A 10,581-nucleotide genomic window follows, 5' to 3' on the forward strand; every position below is an offset into this window, starting at 1 on the left:
TTATAAAATATCTTCATGGAACATGATCTTTACTTAATATCCTAATGATTTTTGGCATAAAAGAAAAATCTATAATTTTGACCTACAATGTATTTTTGGCTATTGCTACAAATATACCCCGGCGACTTAAGACTGCTTTTGTCACATATATTCCGATAGAAATCAGTTATTTGAATTTGTAAAATATTTCACAAAATTACTGTATTTTTATCAAATAAATGCAACCTTGGTGTGCATAAGAGACTTCTTTTAAAAATGTTGCTACTAAAACCTTTAACTGTATGTCACAGTGCATCCTATGAATTTGTGGCTAAGTTTATCAGCTTTCATACAGAGTGATTTTAGTACATGCACTCCATGCTTTTAAGGCTGTATTGATTAACACGGGAAACGGCTTGGATGACATGAAACCCAACATTACTGTAACCTGCCCCCATTCCCATCCCATCCGGGTCGATATCAGTGGCACAGCTGTGTACGGTGACTCATTCAGCTGGAAACATAAAGCAAATAAAGGCCATTCACTGAGTGACTTCCTGTGGTACTATTAGAGAGATTTGAGATATAACTCTTTCTGTCTGGCGTTAGACTCATGCCTGAAGCCTGCTGGATGGCAGAGGCTTTAATATCCCGGTTCAGGCAGTGCAGTATCCACTGGCTATATATCAACACAAAGAGGTTGTCTGTTTGTTTGCATACAGTCAATATTGGCCATTAATCATTATAGTGCAGAAACGTCCCACAGTGACTGTAAATAAATGCAGTGTTAATATGTAAACTGTGAAATCGCTGAGATGCATATGCGATATACTGTGATATCTCACTCCGATTGTCTGTTTTCACAGCTTTACACTCCAGACTAGAGTATATGAGCAGTGCAGGGTTATTATATCAAATAAAACCATACCTTACTTGAAATAAAATAAATGTTAACTTAAATAAAATATAAAAATGTATACTTATTTCAGATAATTGCCAAAGCAACATTACTTTTATTTAGTTTGTTGAAATAAAAATTATTAAAAAATATATAGACATAATTAAAAAAAAATAAACGAAAAGCAAAAATACGACAAAACAAATTAGAAATATCATTGAAAAAAATCACTGGAGTGGTGATGCCTTCTTGTCACCGGTATATTGTCACAATGTGAATATTGCCCTAAATATTTGTTCTAAAATGAGTGTGTTGTATTTGGGTCCTCCAGGATCAGGATCAAGAAACACTGATGTAATAAGTCTGCCCTTGATGGGAAACTCCTGCTGCCATGTGCTCCAGCTCATTTTATAGACATAAATAATTCACACTCATGTTCAGTCGCTGTGCCTCAAGCAACCTGTGAAAATGATGGGCACATGCGAACGATACAATTTATTGCACATCTCTTCTAAATAAATGGTTACATAAATTATTTTTTTATTTATTCATTCATTCATTCATTCATTTATTTATTTTCCAAATACCATATTTTTGAGGACACTCAGTGCTTTGTAACTGTGTCCATCTCTGGTAAAATGCATTGATGGGAAGTCAGATGGTGATGCCAAGTGAACAGTTGGACAAATAGATGCTAAATTGCAAGTACTTGGATGCAGCACCACATATAATGTAGATTTATTGGACCTTAACCTGCATTAAATGCTAACCTGCAAATGTACATTAAGGTGACTAGATTTCTGAAAAACCAGAGATTTCCTAGTTCAGTGGTCAAAAATATCATTAATGAAATCTCACTTGTTATTCTCTATTAATTAAAAACGGGGACAATATATTTTTGCATGTTTTGTTTTTTAATTGTTTTGAGTTCCATATACTGATATTATGAATAATAATTATGATGTTTGCAGGTCTAACTGTCCCTAACTGTTTTTAATGCAATTCACCAAAAATCGGAGAAAAAAAAAAAAGTAAATAGCAAACAGATCTTTACAAAAATAAAGTACATAAGATACATAAAACTGTATTTAACAAATATTTTCAATTTTCTAATTGGATGCAATATTTTCATTTTCAAATTGTGACTATTTTAATTACAACTTTACAAATTTTACTTTATGTTTGTGATTTTGGAAATGGATCTTTACTGTCTCTAAAATTAAGCTGATTATTTTCAATTTTAGGCTCATTTTGAGCACAAAGTATGTGTTTTCTGCAAATATAATTGCAAGTGTATTATTGACGTTTTTAAATTTTTTTTTATTATTTATACACATCAAAGAGTACTTTCCCCCATGTGGTATAATTAAAGGGGTCATATGATGCGATTTCAATTTTTCCTTTCTCTTTGGAGTTTACATGCTCTTGGTGCATAAAGAAGATCTGTAAAGTTGCAAAGACTAAAGTCTCAAATCCAAAGAGATATTCTTTATAAAAGTTAAGAGTCAGCCACGCCTACCTAAAATGGCTCGTTCTAACACGCCCCCACATGTCTACCTCACTATGTGGGAAGATTTGCATAACGCCACCCAAATGTTCACGCAAAGAAAGAAGGCGTAACTTTTATTCTCGCTGTAGTATTGTTGTGGCCGCCATGTCGTGAAGACGCTGTGTGTTTCGTCGTGAAAGCGAAACTACTTTGTTTGGTCTTCCAAAAGAGGACGATATCTGCTTCGTCATGCCTAGAGCTGATCCGTGCTGGTTGCTGAGGAAATACTACAACATTGCGCTGTGGATCGCCGGATCGGCTTTCACCGTGGACAAAGTGGGGTCCAGCCCGGTGTCGTCACATGTGGTTTCCGCAAGCCTCCTTCGTCGAATCCGCCGGCCGCGCCGTTCTCAAGCCCACCGCCTCTGCTCACTCTAACCCTCCCACCGTTCCTCACTCAGCACCCCAGCCTCTGCTCACTCTAGGCCGCCGCCGCCGCCGCCACTCACTCTAGGCCACCGTGTGTGACGCTGTGTTTCGTTGTGAAAGCGAAACTACTTTGTTTGGCCTTCCAAAAATGGACATGACTTTAACGCACTGGATAGCTGGCCAATCACAGCACACCTCGCTTTTCAGACCGATGAGCTTTGTAAAAATCGACGCGTTTCAGAAAGGCGGGGCATAGAGAAGAAACAATAATGTACAGTATGTGGAAAATAATGTGTTTTTTAACCTTAAACCGCATAAACACATTTCATTGCACCAAATACTCAAAATAATGTTCTTTTTAGCAACATCATATGACCCCTTTAAGATGTGTTTGGGAATTACTGCTTTGTGACGGTAGAACGTTTGGGAATGTTTAAAATTGTGTGCAAATTCTGCTATTTATAGGTGTCAAACCAGTGTTTCTCTGGTTTCTGTGTAGCACAGGATCACAAAATTGAAATAAAAAAAGACAACTGCATATATTTTTCATATACAAAAAAAAAAGATTCTATTTACAAGAATGTTGCTCATTTTGTCCAGAGGTGTGTATGTTTATTAGCTATGCGTCTCATTGAAAAGGGTCATTGGAACATGATGAGATATGAATTCACTGAGCAATTAATGGTGTTGGGTTTTTGTAGCCTCAAAGTTTGTACTTGTAGTAATATTTTGATCTTCTGAACAGGTATATCCGCACAATGTACCTGGGCATCCAGAGTCGACGGCAGAAGGAACACAGTCGGCGCTTCTACTGGGCGATGATGTACGAGTATGCTGACGTCAACATGCTCCGGCTGCTGGAGACGTTTCTAGAGAGTGCCCCCCAACTGGTGCTACAACTCTGTATAATGATCCAGAAGAACCGGGCCGAGACACTGCAGTGTAAGTGTGAACCGTACCTTAGTGGAGTTCACCTCAGTCAACTAAAGCTTAGCGCTTGCAATTGTAAACTTTCAGAATGCATGATAAATGCTAGCTAAACAGATCCCTCAACATCAGCTGGATTTCTGTAGAGTGCTGTAGGCCAGGATTGAGTCCTGAAACCCAGAAAAGAGTTGGCATTTTTGTACTTCCATCATCCTGTAATCAGGAACAACATACCGGAAGTTGTGAGCTGGTGAAAATGATGCATTCTAGCACCTTTTACAGTGCGTGCCATTGTAAATACTGCAAGTCTATCCCTCACTAGGGATGTAAAGATTTCACTAGAGATGTTTAACGAATTGCGATACAACTGGAGGTAGGAGTTTATATGTATGTATATCTGAGGGGAATTTACAAAAAAAAGAGGGGAAAAGTTTAGATGGTATTTCCTTTTCGTCTTGCCACAATATAATGCATATTAAAGTAGTATTTATAAGCGCAGCGCTGCTTTGTTTATAGTGGTAAATCTAATTTAGATTAAAAACTACTCATGCTGCATGTATGCAGCATCGTTTTTTGGATTGTGATTAAATTACAGTGATTGCCTCTAATTTTAAAAGTAAAGAGCACAGATAAAACCTTGGTTTGTTTATATAAAGAGATTTCTTTTATTTCTGTTATTCGTGGTCACGAAAACGTATTGTTTGTTTGCATTTTTAAGCATTGTGGTTTAAAAGCAAGTGATTTTAAGCTGCTGAAACACAATCAGCAGCGAAAGAGAACTCATTTCGCTATGTGCTTAGCGAGGCGCACGCGTGAAGACGGTAGCGCAGGAGTATTATTGCCGCTTTATAGGCCTTGAACAGTTAAATACACACACCCATTTTTGCAAGTATCCTCATAAACACAGTAATTTAGGTTTTAAGTGAAAGCAAACAGCAGAGAAAGATAACGTGTAAATCTAGCTTAGCGTTAGTTCTGGCAGGTCACGTTAGTCAAGCTCGCATCAGCTGACTCTCAGCTGATCCCCATCAACCTATGGGAATACGACACCTATCTAAGTATTCATATATAAGGTCCCGCAGTAGTATCAGCAGTTTTCGCATTGCTCAATAGCTAATTACCCTCCTCCATCCCCAGCTCCTCCTCTGTCAGTCAGGATTCAGCCTTCTGATTCTCCTTGAATCAGACTAATTCTAAAATGTGTACATAACATTATTGAACTTTAACGATATCTGCAATACATTTATGTTGGTTCTGTTCTGTTTACCCTGGGGGGTTATCGCTGCTCTCCCTGCTCTCATCCATGCTAGGCTGCATGGATGCGCAGGGAGTTCTTGCCCAGAACAGAACCATACCGCCAATCCAAACTGTATGCTAATTGTCAATCATCTTTGACGATAGTGGTCCTGACAGAACAGTATTTTGGATCCGGCAGCTCTTAAAGTGACAGCAGTCTAAAATTCCTGCTGCCTGTCATTCATGTTACGCAAACAACAAAAGAGAGAAAATCTCTCACTGCTCTTGACTAAATCTTGTAACTTTAGTAAGAATAAATATATATTTAATTTACATAGTGAAGAATATGCAGTGTTTTTATACATTTGATTATTTTATACATTGTATTTAGCATTTCTTATTTATTTATTCTACTGTAGTTTTTCTGTCCTTGCTTGTAATTAGTTTCTTGTTCTTTTTTAATCTCTGACTGTTTACTTGTCTTCAGTGAGCTTGAGTTTTTTTTTTTTTTTTTTTTGTGATATTGATACTGGTGAGAAGAATTATGAAATTTCTATGGTATCATAAAGACATTATTTAAAGCAAAAATAACTATATCGTGATATATATATATATCGGTACCGTGAAATAAAATCAATCATATCGTGATACAAGATTTTGGTCATATCGCCCACCACTTCACATTAAATTAAATATGTTGTCTAACCTGACATAAGTCTGTGCCTTCATTCTATTATATTTGTGTGCCACATTCAGCGCTTCCGTGAAAAGTGATGTAATGTGTGATGAAACAAGAGGGGAGGGTCTAGATGAAATCCGAATACAAATGGTCACAGGAGACACATTTAAAATGCATGGTAAAACCAGGTGCAAACGGTCATGTGTCTTGGCTGACAGCTTGTGATCAGATCACTGAAAACATATCTTAATATCAGGTGGAAACAGGGCCTCTGATAAGTATACTGAAGACTGTCTGTCATCATGAATACCTCACAGGTGTCTCCTCTGTTGCCTCCCTACTCTCGCTGGCCTGGGTCCTGGCTTCATACCACAAGCTCCTGCGCGACTCCAGAGACGACAAAAAGAGCATGAGCTACAGAGGCGCGCTGATCCACATCTTCTGGAGGCTTTTCACCATATCCTCACGGGTGCTCTCCTTCGCCCTCTTCGCTTCCATCTTCCACATCTACTTCGGCATCTTCGTGGTCGTGCACTGGTGTGCCATGGCGTTTTGGATCGTGCACGGCGGCACGGATTATTGCATGTCCAAATGGGAAGAGGTGCTCTTCAACATGGTGGTGGGCATCGTCTACATCTTCTGCTGGTTCAACGTGAAGGAGGGCCGAACCCGGTTCCGCATGGTGATCTACTACTTCGTGGTGCTTGCCGAGAATACGGTGCTTACTTGCCTGTGGTACGCCTACCGAGACCCGGTCACCACCGACTCCTATGCAGTGCCGGTGCTCTGCGGGGTTTACCTGACCTTCGCCTCAGGGGTGGTTTTCATGGGCATCTACTATGGGTTCCTTCATCCGATGGGACCTAAAATAAGGGTGCTAGCTAGCTCCTGTTGTGCCGAGCTTCTTTGGGGACTTCCATTCCCCCCGGAGGCCGAGCCCATGGTGCCCACCCCTGGACCGCGAGCGTCCCAACCCACTCCCAGCCGGGCTTCCATGGGGGCCTTTGGCCAGCAGGACGACGCCTCGGCGGACACCTGCCTGCCCGTGTTTCAGGTGCGCTCGCCCGAGCCCACCACTCCCTTGGGCCGCTACCGGCCAGAGGGACCTCTGATAAAGATCGACATGCCCAGGAAACGCTACCCGGCCTGGGATGCGCACTTCGTGGACAGGCGCTTGCGAAGGACGATAAACATCCTGCAGTTCATCACGCCCGCCACCGTCGGGATCAGGTACAGGGATGGACCGCTGCTGTACGAGCTCCTGCAGTACGAGTCGTCCCTGTGACGTCTGCCATGTTTCGCGAAATGCATGCCATTTTGGTTTCCGTATAAATGCGTACTTGTGTGTAAAAGAGTGTAAGCATCAAGCATTGCACATTTTTCTTTGACGTGAAAAGCCTCTAGAAGATGTGTATATATTTTGTATGTATATACTGTCTCTTTTTTACAATATCCGTTTAGAAATGTGTCCCCGTGAAGGGATATGTATGCGCCATGGTGTTTACGGCCAGCAGAAACCATTACATTGGAAAAATGGAGATTGGTTGACCACATCAACACCGCCTTGTGTTTTTTTTTTTTACAGTTTTTATTCATCTTTACTAGCTGATCTGATATTTCAGAGCTTTTTTTCACATTTGCGTTGATTGATATGCTCAAGTGGTGGTTTATATACAAAAAGAAGCACCTGCTATAACCTAGATTTTCCACTTGTGATTTGCATTGATGATGCAATCAAAAGTCACTTATTTTCAGTAAGAGTTGTCGATTTTTGAGTAGGAAGTTCTACTAGCAAACTACAGTAGAGGGATTTGGCCTCTATTGAATTAATCTCTGTACGCGCCCCTTTACACTGACCTCTGCAGGTGAGAATCCACCTGTTAGACAAAATCCAAGTGGCATTCATTGTCTGTTTGCCTTAAAATGTATTTAGTTTGTTAAAGTGTCTTGATTATTGTATTCTTTGGTTATTAAAGAAATACCTCATTGACTCTGTATAGCACAGTTCAAATCCATTAAATCCTTTGCACAATAAGTATGGTTAATATTGCACTGAGAATCAGGTTAGATCTGTTTAGTGGGAATTTATATTAAGAATTAAATAATAAAAGCACACAGCTCTTGGGCGGTTTTGAAGGAACAGTTTTGTACAGAGAATAGCACATTGAATTGGTAATTTTTAAATAATTTTTCCTCAATTATTGGGATGTTTTTGTTTCCCGGCTTTGTTCACACTGCAAGCCATGAATCCCTCATTCTAATTTTCAGCTGCTTAAATGATATGTATTATTTATTGTTCTATTTTTGTTATAATTATAAATTAATATTATTGTTTATAATTTATTTTATTATATTATTTTATTTTTATTGCATTTCTAGAAATGATACATTTATTAGAATTTTCCAAGTTTAGCATCATTCCACTAACCAAGTGTGAAAGTGTGCAATTATGACGCAAGTCGAGTTTGATCGTTTGATTGGAAAACACATCAGATTCAGCTGCGGTGTGAACATCAGAAATAAGCACAGAAAACCCTCGACAAGGTGGCGTTGTATGACTGGTCCTCTCCATTTTTTCAACCTCTTTTCGAGCATTTAGACTGCATAGTGTGTATACGGTTACTACTCTCATCTGTTTGTCTGGTCTCGTCATCCAAAATTCCAAGTAATAAACTTGTGAGGTGCAGAAATGTGGCTGTGGTTCTCCGAGGAACCCTGGCCCACATATTTTTCCTATGTAATGACTTAATTGTCAGTTTTTTAACGTTTATTTTATTCTAAGGTGCAACAAGATGCTAAGCTAATGGCATTTGAAGTTATCTTTGCCTGAATATACCTGAGTGTATTTAAGTAACCTTGGCAGAGTCTCACCAGGAGGATTTTGCGATCGTTTGAGAAGAGGATGATAATTGCCTCAACACACAGGGCTCGCTGCCGCCCGCAGCGCGAAACAAACAAAGCCAAATCACATCCTCTACTGTAACAGTCTCTCTGCTATTGGTGCATCCAGCCGCCTGTCAAGGTCGTCCTCTTTGCTGATTGGTGCTTATAGTGAAGCATTTGTTTCTTGCTACCTAAGCATGCAGTTTGTTTTTTGGTGCTACTCTGATTATTTTGCCATGTGAAAACTGTGGGATTATTAAAAGGGCACCAAGTATTTATTTGTTTATTTTTATACTGTAAAGAATTTTACCTGTAGTGAAATAAATAACTGCACTTCTGAAAAGTGTTTAAAAGGATGTGCATAAAAAAAACAGTTATTCCTTTGCAAAATGTATGAGACGTCAAAAAATTTTGTTTTGCAAATTTCACAAAAAATGGCAGTAACACATTGAATTAAACATCGATTTAAATATTATTATCTTGTAAAATGTACTCCAATAATTTACAGCTTCAAAAAACGTACCCAAACATTGGGTAAAATAGTCCATTTTTAGTCAGACTGAGCTATTTTAAACTATATTTTTGAATAAAAATAAATCAACATTTGCCATCTTCTTAATGAATTGCAGTACGTTATTGGTTGGGATACACATAGTTCTGCCTTTGAATTTGGCCAAAATGAAGTTCTTAGAAAGCGGCATGACTTCTTTTTTAAACGTAGCCTTGTATCTCATGCAATATTTTGTTATTTCAGTGCAATATTTAAATTACAACAAAACATTGAATCAGTACCAGTTTTTTGGCTGCATTGGTTAGTGAAACATGAACAAAAATTTACTTGGTGGACCTTTAACTATAGGAATTGTCTCCAGCATCATGGCCTTTGCTTTTCACATGAATTCATTGCCATTTCGAGTTTCCAAATCAGAGTGAACCTGAAGCAGCGCTGGCTTGGTGCACCACATAGAGGAGATCACATATGTCCTTGACTCCATTGTGCCTGCTTTGATCCCAACAACCAGATGCCATACAGGTGCATCCAGCAGGTGAAAAGGGTTCTTGCCAGGTTGGAAAAAGAGCTTGAGATCAATCTCCAATTGGCATGTGTTTCCCCTTAAATTGCTTATTAGCACTGGGTCTCTCGACTCGGCTTCCTCCCTGGTTGCTGCTAGCCCTTCCCTCACATTAACATGTGGCTCAGGTGTATTCTGGTGCAGATATTCATGTTTTAGATTTCCCTGCAAATATAAATCTATAGTAATAGGTCATCCTGAGGACAGTCCTCCTCCAGCGTTCATTTCAAGGCTGTGTGTGTGATTTCTGTGCATGTTTCGCTTTGATTTCGCTCATCCACCGCATTCTGGATCACTGTTGTTTGCTGGAGAAACCTGTATCTTTTCATGCTGTCATTTTGAGTTTTGCCAAAGTGTGTTTTTTTATGTTTTTGATGGCTGCCAGATGTGCCGTACTACATCCATCCGTGCATCTTCACTCGTGCACATCTGTGCTGTAAATATTAGACACCTATTGGCCTCTTCCGGGCACTAATACACTGTGATTAGTTCTCCTTCTAACCAAGCAGTGAGCATTCAGATGCATTCAGCTTGTCGAGTCCAAGGTCTAGAAACAAGCTTCCGCTGCTGAAGACTGTATTATGAAATATAACCGTGCTGAAAACACCTCAGACATTACTGTTGTCCTGTTAGACAGTACTTGATATAATGTAGTCAAAATTAATTTTTTGTTTACTCAGGCATTTTATTTTCCTCTGACAAACTTGAATATGTCAAACTGAAATACTCATCATGCAAGGGCTTCCTTGATATGGACAGTATTAGACAATATTGCAGCATTCAGTTAATAATATAGGTGTATATTATAATGATGCATTTATTATTATACGTTGTATTATGAAAACTATAATATATAATAATGAAGCATTCAGCTAATACCACTATATGTGACCCTGGACCACAAAAGCAGTCTTAAGTTGTACGGGTATGTTTGTAGCAATAGCCAAAAATACATTGTATGGGTCAAAATTATCGATTTTTCTTTTAT

The 10,581-nt window shown here is 39.1% G+C and overlaps 1 protein-coding gene across 1 annotated transcript in view; it reads left to right on the forward strand.

The window, feature by feature from the left end:
- LOC107654061 (XK-related protein 6) overlaps positions 1 to 7,207 on the forward strand; it is a 17,397-nt gene extending 10,190 nt beyond the window's left edge. Inside the window, exons 3-4 of the mRNA XM_016440983.1 lie at positions 3,541 to 3,737; positions 5,955 to 7,207. Of these exons, the coding sequence (XP_016296469.1) occupies positions 3,541 to 3,737; positions 5,955 to 6,922 (1,165 nt within the window). The 3' untranslated portion in view covers positions 6,923 to 7,207. The remainder of the gene's footprint in view (positions 1 to 3,540; positions 3,738 to 5,954) is intronic.
- Positions 7,208 to 10,581: the final 3,374 nt, after the last annotated feature.

This window comes from Sinocyclocheilus anshuiensis, unplaced genomic scaffold, assembly GCF_001515605.1.
Source record: "Sinocyclocheilus anshuiensis isolate Anshui unplaced genomic scaffold, SAMN03320099.WGS_v1.1 scaffold1561, whole genome shotgun sequence".
NCBI lineage: Eukaryota > Metazoa > Chordata > Actinopteri > Cypriniformes > Cyprinidae > Sinocyclocheilus > Sinocyclocheilus anshuiensis.